The sequence below is a fragment of the Saccostrea echinata genome, unplaced genomic scaffold, assembly GCF_033153115.1.
Source record: "Saccostrea echinata isolate AGI-Se365-2 ecotype Australia unplaced genomic scaffold, CSIRO_AGI_Sech_v1 ptg000022l, whole genome shotgun sequence".
Lineage (NCBI taxonomy): Eukaryota > Metazoa > Mollusca > Bivalvia > Ostreida > Ostreidae > Saccostrea > Saccostrea echinata.
Window position 1 is genome coordinate 17,874,154 of NW_026889771.1, and position 21,385 is coordinate 17,895,538.

Below are 21,385 nucleotides of genomic sequence, written 5' to 3' on the forward strand. Positions count from 1 at the left end.
TGTCAACTAAAAAGTAGGTCACCTTGACCTACTTTTTGAATTTTATGGCTAATCTTTTTTAAAACACTTAAGGTCATTAATTTGAATACGGGGAGGCTTAGAATCATTAAATCGTGTAAGATGATGCATCTTGGGGCCATAAAACATATTTATTAAAAAGTAGGTCACAGTGACCTACTTTTTGAACTTTGCAGGCATTCCATTTCAAAGTGTTTTAGAGGCATAATTTGGACATTTTAAGTCCTATGATCATAAAACTTTGTAAGTTGATGCATCTTGGGTCCTCAAAAAAGGTCAACTGAAAAGTAGGTCACCATGACCTACTTTTCAATTTATATGACTATAATTAAATATTTCAGGTACTAATTGGCTTAGAATCATCAAACTTTGTCAGTTGATGCATCTTGGGTCTTCGGACTAGGTCGACTAAAAAGTAGGTCACCGTGACCTACTTTTGAAAATTAATGGCTTTAATTAGATATTTCGGATACTAATTGGCTTAGAATCATCAAACTTGTCAGTTGATGCGTCATGGGTCTTCGGAGTAGGTCGACTAAAAAGTAGGTCACCGTGACCTACTTTTGGAAAATTTATGGCTTTAATAAAATATTTCGGGTACTAATTGGCTTAGAATCATAAAACTTTGTCAGTTTATGCGTCATGGGTCCTCAGAGTACAACAACTGAAAAGTAGGTCACAGTGACCTAGTTTTGAAAATTTATGGCTTTAATCAAATATTTCGGGTACTAATTGGCTTAGAATCATTAAACTTTGTCAGTTGATGCGTCTTGGGTCCTCGGAGTACAACAACTGAAAAGTAGGTCACGGTGACCTACTTTTGAAATTTTAAGGCTTAGAATCATCAAAATTTGTCAGTTGATGCATCTTTGGTCCTCGGAGTAGGTTGACTGAAAAGTAGGTCACTGTGACCTACTTTTGAAAATTTATGGCTTTAATTAAATATTACAGGTACTAATTGGCTTAGAATCATCAAACTTTGTCAGTTGATGCATCTTGGGTCCTTGGAGTAAAACAATTGAAAAGTAGGTCACTTTGACCTACTTATAAAATTTTATGATTATAATTTTAAAAAACATTTTAGGTATTAATTGGCTTAGAATCATCAAACTTAGTTGATGGGTCCTCAGAGAATGACAAGTGATAAGTTGGTCACCATGACCAACTCTCAGGTACTAATTGGCATAGAATCATCTTGGGTTCTCAGAGTGTGAATTGGAATTTCAAGGGTTTATGTAAATATACAGGATACTTCGAAGCTTCAAATAGAAGTGATAGGTTGTACAGTTTATCAGAAGAGCGATTCAAGGCCCATGGGCCTCTTGTTGTATTATACTCAGGTGACCATTAAGGCCCTTAGGCCTCTTGTACTCGGTAGCCTAATCATCTTTTGGGAGATGGTTGGTGGTGTCCTGTAGATGTGCAGTAAGGTTTCAGAATTTTCATTTTCACCCTGGGGGTCAAATGGGGGTCGAAAAATGACGTTTTTTATGCAAAAAGCCCCTGGTTCCCTGAACTCTTCTTACATTTTACATATTAGCCTAATCATCTTTTGGGAGATGGTTGGTGGTGTCCTATAGATGTGCAGTAAGGTTTCGGAATTTTATTTTCACCCTGGGGGTCAGATGGGGGTCGAAAAATGACATTTTATATGTAAAAAGCCCCTGGTTCCCTGTACTCCTCTTACAGTTTACTCAGTAGCCTAATCATCTTTTGGGAGATGGTTGATGGTGTCATGTATATGTGCAGTAAGGTTTCGGAATTTTTATTTTCACCTTGGGGGTCAAATGGGGGTGAAAAATGACGCTTTTTATGCAAAAAACTCCTGGTTCCCAGAACTCCTCTTACATTTTACACAATAGCCTAATCATCTTTTGGAAGATGATTGGTGGTGTCTTGTAGTTGTGCAATATGGTTTTGGAATTTTCATTTTCACCATTGGGGTCAAATTGGGGTCGAAAAATGACGTTTTTTTTTTATACAACTAGAAATATGTCCATAGGACATGAATGCCCTGCCAAGGATTTATTAGTAATGCAACATGAAAATTTGTATTAGTGTATGAAATTTGATGAGAATATCTTGAATAGTTTCTTTAAAATTGAAATTGAAATCTATAAAGTTGGATATAGATGATAAACTCTCACCAAATTATGTATAAGTGCATAAGCTTACATAAATATATCTTAAATGGTTTCTTTAAAATTATGCAAAATGCAAATTTAAGAAAAGTGAGGTCAAGGTCACAGGAAAGTTAAAAGTCAAACATTTTTGATGCAGTTGAATAGTTCTCACAAATACGTATCAGCATATTAAGTTTGATAAAAATATTTTGAATGGTTTATTTAAAACTGAGCTAAACACTAATTAAAATAAATGAAGTAAAAGTTAAGGGAACGTTCAAGAGCAAAAAATATTGATGCAGTTGAATAGCTTACATCAGTATGTATCAGCATATGAATTTTGACACAAATTTAAGAAAAGTGGGGTCTAGGTCAAAGGAAAGGTCAAGGTCAAAAAATATAGATGCAGTTGAATAGCTCTCATTAGTATGTATCAGCATATGAAGTTTGATTGAAATATCTTGAATGATTTCAATAAAATTGAGCTAAACACTAATTTAAGAAAAGTGAGGTCAAGGTCAAAAGAAAGGTCAAGGTCAAAAAAATGTTGATTCAGTTGAATAGCTTACATCAGTATGTATTAACATATGAAGTTTGATAAAAATATCTTGAATGATTTCATTAAAACTGATCTAAACACTAATTTAAGAAGTTTAATTACACTATCTTGAATGGTATCTTTAATAAAAACTGAGCTAAACACTAATTTAAGAAAAATGGGGGTCAAGGTCAAAGGAAAGGTCAAGGTCAAAAAATGTTGATGCAGTTACATAGCTCTCATCAATATCTATCAGCATATGAAGTTTGCTAGAAATATCTTCGATAGTTTCTTTGAAACTGAGCTTTGAACAGAGCTAAACGCAAAGCATGACGGAAAGACAGATGGAAGGACAGAAGGATGAAAGGATGGAAGACGGACATGACAAACACTATATGCACCGGCCATATTCATGGCGGGGCATAAAAACAAGGTAAAAAATTTTGTTTGCATGCACCCTTTCTCCATGTTCCAAGATTGAAGTTTTAATGTCAAAAGGTTCTTAAGTTATGGTTTGGAGGTGTTTTTCTCAATTTGACCTTGAATGAAGAAAGGAGTCAAGGTCAACATTTTAGTGCAGTGTATCTTTTGTAAATGTCTTTTTTCTATGTTACAAATTTGAAATCCTAATGTGAAAGGGTTCTCAGGTTATAGCCTGGACCATATTTTTATGTAAAGATTGACCTTGACCTTATCAAAAGGTCAAGGTAAAAAAAAGTTTGGTGGGGCTCAACCCCAATTCCATACCACCTCTCCATGTCTCAAGTTTGAAGTCTTAATGTCAAAGGGTTGTCTAGTTAAGGCTTTGGACAAAATTTGATTGAAGAAGAAAACTGACAAAAACAATATGTAGACTAGTATAGTCTACTTGTTGCATCAAACCTGTAGGAGGAGTAGTTTTGAAAGAACAAATTTGTTTTTACATTATGTAATGAAACTTTCACATAAGATTCAACTTTTCTTGCCTAGTGGTTCTTGAGAAGGAATTTTTTTCTTATACAGTAAAGCATACTTATAGCGAAACAAGCCTATAATGAATTGACGCTTTCAGCAAAGTGATTTTCATTCCCCATGACTTTAAAATATATTGTAAACTTAATGGATATAAGCAATTACACTTAAAACAAAGCAAAATTGTCCATCCCAGGCACTTTGTTATAAGCGTGTTTTACTGTACATTCCCATGTTTACAAACTTTGTGGCTGCACCCTACCCCTGAAGGTCATGATTTGGACAAAGTTGAATCTACACTAAGTAATGAAGTTTCACATAATTTTAAACTTTTCTGGCCCAGTGGTTCTTCAGAAGAAGATTTTTGAAATAACATTAAATTTTCACTCATTCTTATCTCCCCTTAAAAGAAGGTTTGGCCCTTCATTTGAACAATTGTTATGTTTTACACAAGAAAGAATATTTTGCATGAGAAATAAAACTCTTTGTGTTTCTAAATATTTCATCACACCTCTAGTGTGTTTCTTCTTATTTTAACTAAGATAATGATGATTTAATTACGACTTCAGTTTTGTACAGGCCTTTGTTTGATAAGTATACCCTGAGGGGTATGTATACCTGTCTTCGACAAGTCAGGTGATTGTTCACAGTGAGTACTTTTCAAGCATAATTGATCAAGTTCATTTCTGCCTACTGAAAATACTGATCTTGAGCAAATTAATAGGAGTTCCAAGTGAAATTTGTAACAAACCACATTAAAAAACTTCTGGCTGTGTCCTTTTGTAATTATAGATGTAGATCAAAGACAAGATAGTGAGTAAACTTATTTTTTTCTGGGAGGGATAACATTCTTGCTGCAGTATGAATTAGTGTAAAATCCTAAAAAGTCATGAATTTAAAAAAAATGTATTATAATTCCACTTTAATTTAACTCAAGTAGATGTTAGAGAGAGCGAGAGAGAGAGATTACTCCAGGTATATAGTCCCCTGCAAAATATATATATCTGTGATAGCAAATTCTCAGGACACAATTTTTGAAAAGCAATTTTCCTTCATGCATTGTTTTCAGAAAACTCAAAGCTGAAAATTTAAAATTTTTACCCATGTCAACATAGTGCAACTTTTATTTATATTGATAAAAATGTACATTAAAAAAAAAGTATGATTAAATAGCTAAATCAAAGTGTTTTGAATAGCAAAACCAAGCTATACCAGTATAGCTAATTCAACTACAGAGCTTAATCAATTTTTAGAGATTGTGCAAGACCTGTTTTAATTCTTAATCATTCTTAAAATATTTATATCACCATTCCTGATTCAAGGGAGAGCTAGGCATATGACCAAAAAAGTCCATGATCTATTGATTTAAAAAAGACACATGTATGTTGTGAGAAGATCAGTAAATAATGATGACAAATGGGAAACGCCCAAGTTACCCCTGCGAGAGTATCAAGAATAATTCTTGACCTTTTAAGAAAAGTTCATGAATTATATTCTTGAATCTGCTCATGAACTATTCATGAAGATCCTATGAAGTTAAAATTGGACACTCATGATTTCATGAATTTTATTCATGAAAACCAAGTTAAAGAATATTCATGAATAGTGGGTTGTTCATGAACTACTTACTACTCTTGAAAATTCATGAACTTCCTTGTAGAATTCATGAAATCATAGTGTCCAATTTTTTGATCTTTCATGAACATTTCAGGAACTTTTTAAGAACATTATTCTTGAATTACATAATTTGACAGAAGGCCAAATTACTGTGAGTACCCTCAAAATACATGTACATAAATATTCTATTCAAAATTTGATAATATATAAATAATGACTACAATATTCTAAACTAAATGCTATGTATTAATTCACTGAATTTATAAATGTATACAGCTTTTAGCCAACACACTCTTAAACAATTACATGTACAGCCTGGATCAGTTTCAGAATCTTAAACAACGCTTGTGTTCTTCTTTTGGCACGTTCAAGGAAGTCAGATGCCTGTGGTGCATTTGTTATCCCTGTCAACTTTGCTTCTTGACATTCCAAAAATGAATTTTTCTCTATGGGTGTCTGCTGGATCACTCACTAATTCATCCAAAATTGAAATCCGTCCTTTAAATCATGATGTGGTAATTTTTTTCTTATGCTCTTTTACAGTAGGCCTTGTTTTTCATTTCACTCTCCCTGAAAATACATATACATGTATATAAATGATATGCCAAATAGAAATAAATATTGCAGGGAACAGGATACTTTTAAATAATATGGGAATTGTGGTGATGCTGCAACTGGAGGCCAGAAATATAGGAATTACCTGTCTTTTATACAGAACACTTGGTCTTTAATTTTTAAAGAGTCAGGAATCCTCAGGGAGGAGTCAAAGTCAATTTGTAAAGAACATTTTAAAATGATTTTAGTTTCAATTTAGAATCAAGTTTCCTTTTTTTTCTTCAATTTGAGCCAGACCATGGGCACAAGGGGTTATGTATGCCCCCCCTTTCCAATTTTTATTATAAAATTAAAAAAAAAAATATTCTGAGACCAACACACACAAGTTTTTTAAAATAAATTTTTAAAATATATTTCATATTCATTTCATTTAACAATAACTTAAATTATATTTCTCTCCGAGTTATATTTTTTTTAAATCAAGTTTGTTTGGCATGCATGCAACAAGTGCTAATCAACAAATTTGGAACCAAAATAATTAAAGAATCATGTTCTTACCACATGCTTTCTGTATTGCAGTCCTTCCTTTCTATGGATATAATATTTAACACTCCATTAAAAAAATGTTGACAGAATCTAGATCTATCGACAATCTTCAGACAATGCAAAGCACGTCTTGAAAATTTGGCGCTCGCGTTACTGCTTAACTAATCAGTAATGATGTTATAAATCAGCTACCAGAAGCGTCCAATCAAACGACGTTTTATAAAAACGATTGAGGTTGCGATTCAAATCATACCCGTAATATTAATTGGCCGCCAATGTATTCTTGTTTGAGGTACCTTGATAAAAAATGATGAATAAATAGGCCTAGTTAATCGTGGACTGGTACTATTAAATAAAGTTTTACTTTTTTCAATATATTTATGCCAACGTTTCTACAAATTTTAAAAAAATCTTTGAATAAAAAGGGTGTGAAAAATTATTGATACGAATTGCCTCGCCACCCGCTTAAAAGCTGGCGGCCTTTTTCGGTGGGCGATAGAAGTTTGTAAATTTCAGAATTTACAATATACACTGCATTGGAGGTTATATTTTAAATGCACACCATGCAAACAACATCCACAGAAAGATCAGCACTGTTCCACCTGCATTCATCAGCTCACAACGTGTCATTGAGTAAGTTTTCATCTGTTTTATACATGTTCACTGATGTTAAAATCGGGGGATGGATATCGTGTGCACAAGCTACAAGGTTGTTGTCTCAAATGTTCTTAAATCAATTATATTTTTATGGCCCTATTTATTGTTTGGTTTGTTCGAATTTTAAAATGAGATTGGCAAGGCATTTGCTTTTTTCTCAAGAATGAAACAAGAGGGAGATAAAATACGATTTAAAATTATATATAGTGTTGTTAGTTGACAGAGTTTGACATAATCTGTGTCCTCACAGATTACTGGGCAAAAAGCACCGTTATTATGTAGAAATATTTTTATATAGTATTTAAACTTAACATTTTTTTTAATTATTTAGCTTATTGAATGCAGGGAAAACAATTGTGTTTCTATTTATACATCAAAATTTTTCACATAATTGAAACTTAAGTCATCACAGGCATACTAGACGTTTGAAACTATGCAGATAGTTGCTGAATATTTGTTGTTTTTTTTTTTTAATTTGTTTTTTTTTATGTCAATGGCTTTTCACTTAAAATACAACTTTCATTAAGAGCGTACAATTATTACAGGTCTAACAAAGAAACAACTATAGAACTGAAATATTCCAAAAGACAGAAGAATCAGCCGCAAGAATCAGCTATGTTTCAGTGAAGGAGAATTGACAGGAGTATGATTCTTATGGAACCAAGTTGTTCTGGATCTTCTCATGCAAGCACACAATTTGAAACTGACATCATAGACAAGACTAATATGATATCTTTTCAGATGATCAGCAACATGTTTATTAACCTCACAATTTTTATTTTCTACTTTAAGATGTTACCTTATAAAAAATGAATATATGTTGTAAATTTTAGAATCATTTATGCCCATGAACAAAAATGTTGCAATAGGCATGGAGGCTTTTTTTAAATAATAAATTATAAGTTTTAGGGATCAAATAGTATTTTTTTTAACGTACTGGACTGTGAGTGATGGTTATCATTACTTGAAAACATTGATGATTAAGGTATTTCTTAAATGGACATGAGAAAATACAATTCATGTTAATGTGTATGTACCACAATTGTATACATATTTTGCATTTTAAGACTTAAATTCCCTGATTTGCAACTGATAGTCTATAATGATGTTAAAAAAAAGCTCCAGCAAGCTTTTCTACAGTCTATGTAGTCTTTCCATTTCAACATTGAACAGTATTGTAATACATGTAATGTTAAGTAATTACCAATGGAGAACACTCAGTTAATTAAAATTGTACTTTAAAAATTCAATATCAATAAATTTGAATCATAGAATTTAAATTTTATTGAGTCATGAGTAATCATGAAACTTGTGTTGCTGTGTAATGTTGAAGATTTTCGAATTTCACGAAGGTTCATCATTGTTCATGAAGTATAAATTTTTTTCAATATGAATATTTTCATGAATTAAATTCATGAACTACTTTTATGAAGCTGTTATGAATCTTTTATGAGCATTCATGAACAATGATGAACAACTCATAAAAGTTCTTTAAGTCATGAATATCATCTCGCAGGGGTAATATTCACAAATTCTTGGAGTTTTCAACATTTAAGACCATGCAGACATAACTCCTTCCCCTTTTCCCCCTTCCCAGCCCCAGGCTCATTTATTTATACAAATTATTTATAACTTCTTTTGGTATAAAATAAATTGTGAAGAATACAAAAATGTACATGTACACAAAATATAATGGCGGGTCTCTGAATGATTTTCATTTTCTAATTCTAGGAGGGTGGACTGACCCTAGGGGGTCCTGAATAAAATGTCAAGCAGATTATCACTAACACACTTTTGATGCAGGTCATATTGTGATCATTTCCAGGATGACTTCAAGGGGTCATAACCTTTATGCCATTTAATGCATAATGACTTGAGGGACAATATTATATATGGTTAAGGGGAGAGTTTTCAACCATTTTCAAGATACAATGTATATGATCATTTGAAGTTTTAAGGGTTGGGAATGACCTCTAGGTGGTCATGACCCCATATATATCCTATTTAGTGTGTTATAATACAAAGATGACTTAAGGGCTTTTGCTTTAATGAAAGCTTTTTTATTGTTTCCAGTTCCAAAAATCAAGTGGAATGACCCCAGGGACTTGCCTCATTGTATAATTTGTATAATTGTGGCATTCCAATGATCTTTGACCCTTTTCCAACTATACGCCCCTAACCATTTTCATTTCCGATTATTTTACCCCGTTCTAGTCGCCTGTGTGGTGCAGTGGTTAGAACGTCTGCTCTAGAGTCGTGGAGTAAGGAGTTGATCCTTAGGTTACGTGGAGACCAGTTTATTGGATGAGACTGTATAAACCGAGGTCCCATGTTGCAGTAGTTGTTGGCACTAAAAAAGATCCCTCACTGCTCAATGGCCCTAAATGTCGACCATATGTTGAAATTTGCAGCCCTCCACCGGCAAGTGGTGGTGTCTCCATATGAGTGTAAAATTCTTGACAAGGACGTTAAACAACAAACAAACCCCGTTCTATACTAAATGTTTAAAATAATATATTCATAATGTACTTACCGCCTGTTATAGGTACTGTTAACTTGATAGAATAATAAATCCATTTAAAACACACACTAAATTTTAATAATCCCAGTGGTAATAATGATGTACATACACCATGTGCAAAACAATAATGATAACGGTAAAAGTAGTGCTCGCAATGTGACGTAATTCCACGCACAAGTCTAGAAATTTTCCAAAAAGGTGTACATTTGTAAAATTTATGTTTTAATTACGTACAATTTTTTTTTCATAAGATTGTGTTATCTATTCTAAATATGACAGGAAAACAGGTGAATCGTGGGTGGGGGCTGATTTTTGACAAAGTTGATTGGGTCAAGATTTGGAAAGGGGTTCTCCGAGTCCTACCCAGATAGTGATAAAAATTTGTACAAGTTGTCATTTTGGCATCTAATTTTTTTTTTTAAGTTCATCAAAAAAGCTATGCACTAAAATAATAATATTTGTTGTTTTGACAATAAATTCAACAAGTTCCAATTATGGGTAGAAAGTTAACCACCCCCCTTTTTTTTTTATTCAAATCTTTCAAAAATTCTCTCTTTATCAGAGTTTACATTATTAGGGATATCAGACAGGTAATGAAATATATACATGCGTACATCTACAGGGGGTCCAGGGTCCGGAACCTATACACGAAATCTATATACGAAAGCAACTAATACTAAAAGTGACCTTGGACCCCCCCCCCCCCTTAGAAAACACAGACCCCCTGTTAAGTTGGTATGAAAAGTTATACATATGGAGCTTAAAACCTGAGTGGCCAACCCCCCCCCCCCCCCAACCCCCCCCCCCAACCCCACCACCACCACCACCACCACCACCACCATGAAATAGGTTTTCACATTTGGGAAAGGAGTTTAAGTGTTTTTTTTCTTTTTGCTTGTCAAGAAATTTCTGGGTTGGATCCCCCTGGAAAAAATTCCTGGATCCACACCTGATTTACACAAGATGCCCATATGGGCTGCATGTTCACCTGAGCATTCTATGCTTGATTTAAATGTGTGCTTCTTCCCTGGTTACCAGAATTTGAAGGAGAGCAGTCAGAGCACATTTGAGGGATGTAGCAACGTTTTTGAAAGTGGAGGGGGGGGGGGGGGTTGTAGCCAGAGAAAAAAATTTCAACTTACCTGAAAAAATTTGACAAGCCAAAAAAATTTTTTTTTTCAAAACTCAAAAATCCTATTTTGTAGGGGGGGGGGGGATTCCAACTTCTTTCAGTACCCCAATTTTATATATACACTATTACGTTACCTTTATTTGACTATAATGCAACAAAATGGGGGGGGGGGGCAACCACCCATTCATGAACATTTCCAATAAATATTAAAAATTTATGTTTCGAAAAAAGTGGGGGGGGGGGGGGGAGGAGGCCCCCTCTGGCCCCCCTGATGCTACGTGCCTGTATTTAGAGGCAAACACATTAGTGCGGGTATTACTGTGTCATGACAGCATCTAGTTACCTATGTTTTTATTATTCATGCCCATGTTTATCATAATGATGAAAGCATTCTTGTTGTATATGGATTCAAATTTGCTTAAGTTATGACTCTTTAAGTGTAGGGTTGGTCACAATATGAGGTGTAAATTTTTCATTGGGATAAAGCAGGGAACAAATATTTAAAAATTCTCATTTTGAAGAACAACAGAGCTAGATTGACTCAGGTGAGTGCTTTTGCCTATGGGCCACTTGAATATTACAGTGTGAGTACCAGTATTTATAATAAAGCAATGAAAATTTCACTTTACTTCAGAATTATAGCTTGTATAAACTTACTTTTTGTAGGCACTTGCAGGTTGGATTGCTGTTATTGCTGTGCTTGATACTGCAAGAAGTGTCTACTCATTGATGTTAGGTTCATCAGTTCCAGCTGTAGAGTTTGTGTCTCCACTGCTACTCTTTCTTACCATGGTAAGAAATCACTTTTTAGCTCACCTGAGCTGAAGGCTCAAGTGAGCTTTTCTGATCACACTTTGTCTGGCATCCCTTTGTCTGACTAGCTGTCTTTCAGTCTGTCTAGCTATCTGTCCCATCTGTCTGTAACCTTTTCACAGTTTTGACTTCTTCTCAAGAACCACTTGGCCAATTTCACCAAACTTGCCACAAAGCATCCTTGGGTTAAGGGGCCACAGGAAGTGCAACACCCTCTTTTAATGGGAGGTAATTAAGAATTTGTGAAAATTTGGTGACATCTTGTAAAAATCTTCTTCTGAAGAACCACTGGGCCAGAAAAGATGAAATTATATGAAAGCTTCATTACACACTGTAGATTCAAATTTTTTCATATCATGACCCCCGAAGGTATGGCAGGGCCAGAACAGGGGGGTCAAAGTAAACATAGGAATATGTAGGAAATATCTTTAAAAATCTTCTTTTCAAGAACAGTTAAGCCATTATTAGTCTTCATTATTAGTCATACATGTATTAATATAAAGGCATCCTCAGGTAGTGAAGATTGAAGTTTGTTCAAATCATGACCCCCTGGGTTAGGTGCAGTCACAAAAGGGGATTAAAGTTTTACATAAAAAGATATGGGAAATATCTTTAAAATTTTTATTCTCATATACAGCTTAGCCATTATTAGTCATATTAATATAAAAGTATCCTCAGGAAGTGTAGATAAATGTGTGTTCAAATCATGGCCCACAGGGGTAGGGAGGGGCCACAAGAGGAAATCAAACTTATACATAAGTATATAAAGAAATTAACTTTAAAAATGTTCTTCTCAAGTACAGCTGATGATCAGTCATATTTATGGAATCATCTTTAGGTAGTGTAGATTGAAGTTGTTCAAAACATGATACCCAGAGGTAGGGTGGGGAAGAATGGGGGATTAAAGTTTTACATAGAAATATATATATGAATAAATCTTTAAAAATCTTTTTCATAGGAACAGCAAAACCACGATTAGTCATATTTATATGAAGCATCTGCAGGTAGTGTAGATTCAGATTTGTTCAAATCATGACCCCCAGGAAAAGCCACAATAGGCAATCATAGTTTTACATACGAATACATAGGAAAGATTTCTAAAGCCCTCCTCTCAAGAACAGCAAATCCATGATTAGATATATTTATATGGGTGCATCCTAACGTAGTGTGTATTGTAGTTTGTTCAATCATGAACCCCTGTGGTAGAGTTAAAATTTTACATAATAATATGTAGGAAAAACAATCTGTTGATGGAGAACAGATGAGTCACTCAGGTGACCTATTGCTATCTGTTTTTATCCGTCGTCGTGCGGGTGTGCGTCGTGCATAAACTTTTCACATTTTTGACTTCTTCTCAAGAACCACTGGGCCAATTTCAACCAAATTTGCCACAAAGTATCCTTGGGTAAAGGTGATTCATGTTTGTTCAAATGAAGGGACACACCTTCTTTCAAGGGGAGATAATTAAGAATTAGTGAAAAATTAATGGCTTCTTTAAAAAATCTTCTTCTCAAGAACCACTGGACCAGGTAAGATGAAACTTATATGGAATCATCTTCAGGTAGTGGTCGTCCGCATGGCGCAGTGGTTAGAGCGTCTGCTCCAGAGTCGCGAAGTAATGAGTGATCCTTACGTCGTGGGTTCGAATCCCACTGTGGGACGTGGAGACCGGTCCTTCGGATGAGACCGTATAAACCGAGGTCCCGTGTCGCAGTAGGTGCTGGCACGAAAAAGATCCCTCACTGCTCAATGGCCGAGTAAGTGCCGAGTATAGGACAAAATTTGCAGCTCTCCACCGGCAAATGGTGGCGTCTCCATATGAGTGAAAAATTCTCGAGGGGGATGTTAAACAATATACAATCAATCAATCAATCTTCAGGTAGTGTAGACTCAAGTTTGTTAAAATCATAACCCCCAGTGGTAGGGTGGGGCCACAATGGGCAATCAAAGTTTTAAATAGGAATGCATAGCAAAAATCTTTAAAAATCTTCTTCTCCAGAACTATTGGGCCAAGAAAGATGAAACTTATGTGGAATCATCCTTAGGTAATGTTGACTCAAGTTTGTTAAAATCATAACCCCCAGGGGTAGGGTGGGGCAACAATGGGCGATCAAAGTTTAACATAGGAATACATAGGAAAAATCATTAAAAATCTTTGTCTCCAGAACCACTAGGCCAAGAAAGATGAAACTTATGTGGAAACATTCTCAGGTAGTGTAGATTCAAGTTTGTTAAAATCATGACCCCTGGTGGTAGGGTGGGGCCACAATGAATGATCAAAATTTACATGGGAATACATTGGAAAAATCTACTACTTCAAAACCACTGGGCCAAGAAAGAGGAAACTTATGTGGAAACATCTTCAGGTAGTGTAGATTCAAGTTTGTTATACTCATGATCCCCGGGGGTAGGGTGCGGCCACAATGGACAATGAATATTTTACATTGGAATACATAGGAAAAATCTTGAAAAAATTCTTTTCTCAAGAACAGCAAAGCCATGATTGGTTATATTTACATGGAACCATCCTCAGGTAGTGTAGATTCAATTTTGTTTAAATCATGACTCTAGAGTAGGGTGGGGCCACAATGGACAATCAAAGATTAACATATGAATAGTATTATACTTAGGAAGAATCTTTAACAATCTTCTCAAGAACAGAAAAGCCATGATTTGAATTATATATATGGAAGCATCCTTGGGTAACATTAATTCAAATTTGTTCAAATTTGTTCAAGTCATGACCCCTTGGGGTAGGGAGGGGACAACAGGTTATCAAAGTTTTAGTTAGGAATATATAGGAAAGATCAATAAAAATATCTTCTCAAGAACAACAATGCCATGATTAGTCATTTTATTACAGAAACATCTTCAGGTACTGTAGATCACTTATTTTAGCAAGATAGTCATTGACTCTTTATTAGCGAGACAGAATATTCATGAATTGTGGTTATTGCTCTATATAATCTTAGTCTCGCGTAATTACACCAAAATAAAGTTCTTGTAAATAAAAAGTGATATACAGTAGTGTAGATTCAAGATTGTTCAAATCAAGACCTCGAGGGGTAGAGTGGGGCCATAATAGAAAATAAAACTTATAGGAAAAAAATATAAATGGGAGAGAGATTAGAACTTGATTTATGAATTGTTACTGAATACTAGAATAATTCTTTCTTAATTTATGAGTTGTTACTGAATACTAGACTAATTATTTCGATGATCCTGATCATCTTATTTCTCTTGCTTTTGGGTAACAAAGCATCTTCTATCAGTTTATTTTATACTCAGTCACTCAGGTGACCTATTGCTATCTGTTTTCGTCCGTCGGCGTGCGTCGTATTGTAACATTTGAACATTTTTAGCTTCTTCTCTGAAACCCCTTTACCAATTTCAACCAATTTTGGCATATAGCATCTATGGGTAAAGGGGAACAAAAATTGTGAATTTCATGGTCCCTGCCCCCCTGGGACCTGAGGGGTGGGGCTAAAACCACCAAAATTAATGCAGTCTTTAAAAATCTTTACTCCTAGACATCAAGCAGTCAAACTGTTGGCATGATTGTAATAAGCATTGAGCCCTCTACCAAAATTATGAAATTCATGGTCCCAGGGTCAGGGGTTCTGGTGCTAGGATGGGGCTATATAAATCAAGTAGTGAAAGTGCATTATTCCTTTGAAAATCTTCTTCTCTGCTCCTGGGTATTAAATAAAGTAACTAAGTACATAGTTATGATGAGCAAGAGTGCCTCTTCCAAAATTGTGAATTTCATGGCCCCAGGGTCAGGGGTTCTGGTGTTAGGGCAGGGCTCTATTGATTATATAGTGAAAATGCATTCATTCTTAGAAAATCTTCTTCTCTGCTCCTAGGTATTAAATAAAGTAACTAAGTACATAGTTATGATGAGCAAGAGTGCCTCTTCCAAAATTGTAAATTTTATGGCCCCAGGGTCAGGGGTTCTGGTGTTAGGGCAGGGCTCTATTGATAATATAGTGAAAATACATAAATTATTTGAAAATCCTCTTCTCTGCTCCTGGGTATTAAATAAAGTAACTAAGAGCATAGTTATGATGAGCATGACTGCCTTTTCAGAATTTGTGAATTTTATGGACCCAGGGTCATGGGTTCAGGTGTTAGGGCGGGACTCTATTGATTATATAGTAAAATTGCATTAATTCTTTTTTTTCTGCTCCTGTATATTAAATAAACTAAGTTCATATGATGATCATGGTTGCCTCTTCCAAAAATGTGAATTTCATGGCCCCTGGGTCAAGGGTTCTGGCGTTAGGACGGGGCTCTAGTGATTATATATTGAAAATGCATAAATTCTTTCACAATCTTCTTCTCTGCTCCTGGGTATTATTCAAACAAAGGAAGTGCAAGGTTATGATAAGGAAGAATTTCATTTCCAAAATTGTGAAATTCATGGCCATTGGGTCAGGGGTTCTGGTGAAAGGGGGGGGGGGGCACTCTATTGATTATATAGTGAAAATGCATAATTTCTTTCAAAATATTTTTTTCTACTACTGGTTATAAAGCAAATAAACAAGTGTATAATTATGATGAACAAGGGTGCTTCTTCCAGAATTGTGAGTTCATGGCCCCTGGGTCAGATGTTCTGGTGTAAGGGTGGGGCTTTATTTATTTAATAATATAGTGAAAATGCATTTCTTTGAAAATCTTCTATGCTTCTGGGCATATTTGAGGCAAACAGAGTAAAAAATTTAATATGCAAAGGTATTTTTATGAGAATTTTGAGCACCTGCACCTAGTCAAGTGTTCTGGTCCTGGTCAGGGCTCTATTAACTTGTTTTCTGCTGAGCAAAGTTATTTCCCTTTGCCATTCACCTTTGATAATTAATCACTGTAAATGTATTTGAAAGGTTAATAGAACAAGGGAATTATGCAAGAATATTTATTGTATAATACAAAAAGTACTTTCATAGTTTTAATGATATGGTAGATTTGGAAATAATAGATAAATAAAAACAAGACAAAAATAACTTATCTTTTTAAATGTTCTTCAAAGGTCAAGAGAGGCCAATGTGAGGAGTATTAATATGGGGTTAAAAAATAGACATTTTGTTAATAGTCTGCATGATAATAGTGATAAATGGGGGACAGATAGATACTAGACCAATTATTTTGTTGATGCTAATCATACTATTTTTCTTGCTTTTGGGCAACAAAGCTTCATTTATCAGTTTATGGATCCTCTAAATTGTTGTATTGTACTCGGGTGACCGTTAAGGCCCTTGGGCCTCTAGTTAAGTCTTCTGAGGCAAAGGCTCAAAGAGCTAATGCTATGGCCATTTGTTTGATATGTGTCAACTTTTTGGAATATGGACCATATCTAAAGAACCCCTTGACCAATTTTTGTCAAATTTGTTGCAGAGTACCCTTGGGTCAAGTGCTCTTATTTATATAAAGAGTAATGATGGGACCCTTAAACAAGAGGAGATAATTAGGGAAATAATATCAACAGTACTGGTTGCTTATTTTTTTTTTAAGAACCACTAGGAATATTATCACAAAACTTATACACAATGATGAAGATAATGTAAATTAAAAATTGTTCAAGGCATCACCCTTGGGCAAAGCCTGTGGTCTGAAGTTCAATTAAAAATTAATCAATATCACCGTGTATATCCCAACATGCGGGGTGTATACTATGTTGTGCACAGGGTGTATGCTTTCGAAGCGATAAAATGGGAGTTGAGGTATGTTTTATGTCCAATTTCTCAATTTATGGATACATTTTGCCAAAAGCATACCGTAAATCTGGAAATTTTTACGTCGATTTATTTTTGCGAATCTAGGTCAAAAAGCTGTTGATTAATTTTTACGTTTCAAAATTTTGCGAATTGTCATTGGTGCTAAAAATAAAAAGCACTTTAAATTTTCATAACAGTTTATATGTTTCACATTAGTTAGCAGAGTTAGAATACCACCAATATACTCCGCAATGTGGCAAAAAATTTCAGACTCGCTCCGGAACAATTTTGAAGAATACAAAAGGATTTGCACTGGAAATAACTTCCAAATTAATTATAAACATTTTTGAGGTTGTGTATGCCTTTTAACCTAAAATATAAATCCAAATAAAGACGAAAATTCAACTAATTTTCTCAACGTTTTTTCTCACCTCAAATTTACACGCCATGTTTACATTTGGAACTCTCTGGATTGTTTGTGGAAAATGCACTGAGTTCGAGTTATCGCCCAAGTTTATTTTGCAACACTGTGAATACACGGAACGAATTCTATCATTAAACCGGGTCCGTAGGACTATCCTTTTAATGATAGAACATTCTATCTAGATTCACATGTACATACAATAAATTACACATGTACATACGGCAATATAAAACGACGCCAACATTCAATAATCAGAAGAAATATTAGAAGAGATAAAACATCTAAACTCTATTTTATTAAATCATGCATGTACATAAAATATATTAAAACGATGTCATCTTTAACTAACCTTAAAAATTCATATAAAAATATTTTCTACCGTGTATAAGAAGAGATAAAAACGTCTAGTTAAAATTAAATTAAAACACAATTTAAAACATTGGTTCACATGAAACATTTTTTGTTGAAATGGTCCAGTATGGTAACAAATTTATTTGCGTTCATTAAAATTCAAATGAGAGTTTCAGATCAAGCGTCTGAAATCCCAGCTTTCTTGAAACCGTTATAAACTTTCTCTGGATTTCTCTTTAGGTAGGATATGGCTGAATCAAGCCACTTTGCACTGAGTGGTTTGAGAACGGACATTCCAAGATTAACATCCAATTCATCACCAGCTTTGAGTTTCGCTGCGACCTTTTCAGCATACCACGTTTCAAACTGTTCACGCATGTGGTCTTTAACAATCTTTTGAACACTCAAGTCCATTGGTTGAAGTTCTGAGGTACAGTTCGGTGGGACATACACATAAACAAGACCCAGTTTTTTATACGATCTCTGAATTCCTCGGAAAGTTGTGCACTAAAAAAGTCTAAAATGATCAGAGCCTTTTGGCGCAAAGGCAGGTCTAGTTCATCCCTCACTTTGTTTACGTATGGTATGATGATCTTGTCAAGATAACGAAAACTAGTTTCTTTGTTCGCCCAATGATTATCTGTGTGAGTAACGTCCCAGTCTCTAGGAAAATTATATTTTGCATGACAGGCATCTGTTTTCCCTTTATAAATTACTTGCAGTGGCAGAATATCTCCGCTCAAAGCTCCGGCCATAACACCTGTAATTTTTTAAATATGCAGTATTGAGTATGATGCCTTGCTTTAAATAAATTAAGACTATTAATTATGATTTAAGAATTGTCATTCACAATTATATAATTATTCTTACCTGTGATTTCACGTTTGTCGTCCAACGATGTTTACTTTGTTACACCCCTTCTCCGCCATTGTCCACCTGCTGACAGGTAATAGCAGGGCTCGACATTAACGCTTGTCCGCTTGTCCTGTACCAGTGAAAAAAATTACGGACAAGTGAATATTGATGGGCACTTGTCCAATTGGACAAGTGCTTTCATGTGAAGAAGTCTCCAAATAATAAAAAAGAACGACTGGTGAAAGTTTATCGAATAAAAACGGAAGCAGTACAGAAACCCGAATTCCGATCCCGATATCAATCGCTATGTAATTGAGTTCATACTTGATCGGGATCGATGTTCACTAATTGCATACTACTTCAAGGATTGGATCTTGCGACGTTTGGATTCTGTTTGATGTTGACAGATTCACTTGTGAACATTTATGTTGTTGTCGGGACAGGAAGTCTAGATAAAATTTTATTTAAAGTGTTTGTTGTATTTATCAATAACAACACAAATCAATCAAGCACGTATAAAATGGACTTTATTTTAAGTAATGGTTTTCAAGTTGACAGAATTAGACCTTTATTGAAAAAAATTCGGACAAGTGAAGTTGAAGTTCGGACAAGTAAACGTCTTGGTCAGTTGTCCGAATGGCCAAGTAGGAAAAAAAGTTAATGTAGAGCCCTGAATAGCTGAACACCCGTGTGGTCAAAATTAATTACCAGCTGTGGAGGGATTTCATATTTTTTAACAAGTTCTTTGAAAATTTGATTTGAGTTCCTCTAAGTTCTTGATTTCAGGTTTAGCCGTACTGCTTCCACGTCGTTTTACCATATTCATTCGCTTCAAGAGCGAGAGTGCCCACTGCCGAGTTATTTCAATGCACCCCCCATTTTCTGCTAACAGTGTTCTGTCTTCTGCTAGCACCACCCCTTTTGCTATGGCACGGATTATTCGACTGTTGATTATACCACCCGCATCCCTTATTTCTGTAACTAACTCCTGCACTTTCTTGTCAAGGTCTTCCCCCAGCATTAATGGCCGACCCCGTTTTTTTCTTGGAAGTTCATCAATATCAAGATTTAATTTTCTTTTTCGGACAGAATTTTTAAGTTTTTTTCAGGTGTCGAACAGTAGATTCCTTTAAATTCAATTCGCCGAATTTTTTTAACATTTTTGGTGTCCCGTGTTCATTAGCATACTGCGCCACTTTGGCTCTCATTTCCTCACTTAGTATAGTATATGACCCTCTTCTTTGTTTCGTGGGGGTTTCTGTATAAACGAGAGTGAGTTCCTCATTGACAAGCTTTCGTGCTAGGGATTCGTTGGTAGCATGGTTAGATAAAATAACTGGTCTCTCTTTCTTGGCAAAATAATTTAAAAGAGACATACCGGTACTGCCTCAGTGCCCGTCAAACCATCGGACGATATTGAAACTAGTGAGGGCACTTAACACGCACGGGTAATTTGCTTGTAGTATAAACAGGTTTCTAAAATGCCCAGTGCTTACGAACACCTGTTCACTGAGTTAAAAATAGACACCAGCTTTCAGCAAAATTTTTGTTTACATTTTTTGTTGTTGATTTATTTTTAAGAAAAATATTTTTGCGAATGCAATGCACGCGCAAATTTGCTAAAAATTTATCTACAGTAAAAATTTCCAGATTTACGGTATGCTTATGGAAGAAAGCATTATTTTAGGAATATTTTAGGATATCTATGAATCTACTGTACACTTTATATTTTATCAAAACCTCAATACAATTCTGAAGATTATAGCAAGATTGACGTTACATGGGGTTTATGATCAAATATCAGAACAAAGCTTCGCTATATCATCACTTTTATATTACTGTTAAACATGTTATCTATATTAATGTACTGTATACAGGGTTATTTTCGCCCCGTGTTATTTTCGCCCTTTCACACTTGCAAACAATTTTGCCCCGTTTTAAATTCGACCTGTCACAATTCTGTTTAACAAATCATACTGCGTTTTTTGATTTTGTCCTGTTTTAAATTCGCCCACTTGTGTGTAGGGTGAAAGAGGCAAAAATAAAATGGGAGCGAAAATTTCCCTGTATACAGTATGTATAAATTGTCTGGAATTTTTGTTACAAATGTTAGTGCAAAATATCATTGAAAATACTACGCATACAAGTGTATAAGCAAAAGAAAGTGTTAAAAAACATACTTATAACTGACTTACAAAATAAACAAGCTTAAAAAATCAATAGACTCAATTAAAAATTGCAAAAGGAACAGTCATTGATAAACATTAACTTAATTGGCACTAGATGGTTTGCAAAGAACGATCTGAACCGTTATCTGAATTGATGTTAGACAGTGCATTGTTTTAAATCTTCGTAATCATGGAATTTTCCCAAAGACCCCCCCCCCCCCCTTGAGGACACGTTTTTCCTTCTTCAGTTCATCTTGTTTATATCTAAAGGCCCTTTCACAATTGGCGTATGAGCACTTTACAACACTTTGCGATCGGAATATTTTATCTTCGCACGAGCTCTCACATGAGTTGCACGATGTCTCGCATTCGTTGCATGCGTTTAAGTGGTCGCATCAAGTCTCC

General features: G+C 34.9%; 1 protein-coding gene across 4 annotated transcripts in view; it reads left to right on the forward strand.

The window, feature by feature from the left end:
* LOC133190567 (multidrug resistance-associated protein 1-like) overlaps positions 1–21,385 on the forward strand; it is a 962,792-nt gene that overhangs the window by 44,299 nt on the left and 897,108 nt on the right. For all 4 annotated transcript variants that reach the window (XM_061326266.1, XM_061326267.1, XM_061326268.1 and 1 more), the window contains exon 3: positions 11,325–11,450. In XM_061326266.1, the coding sequence (XP_061182250.1) occupies positions 11,325–11,450 (126 nt within the window). The remainder of the gene's footprint in view (positions 1–11,324; positions 11,451–21,385) is intronic.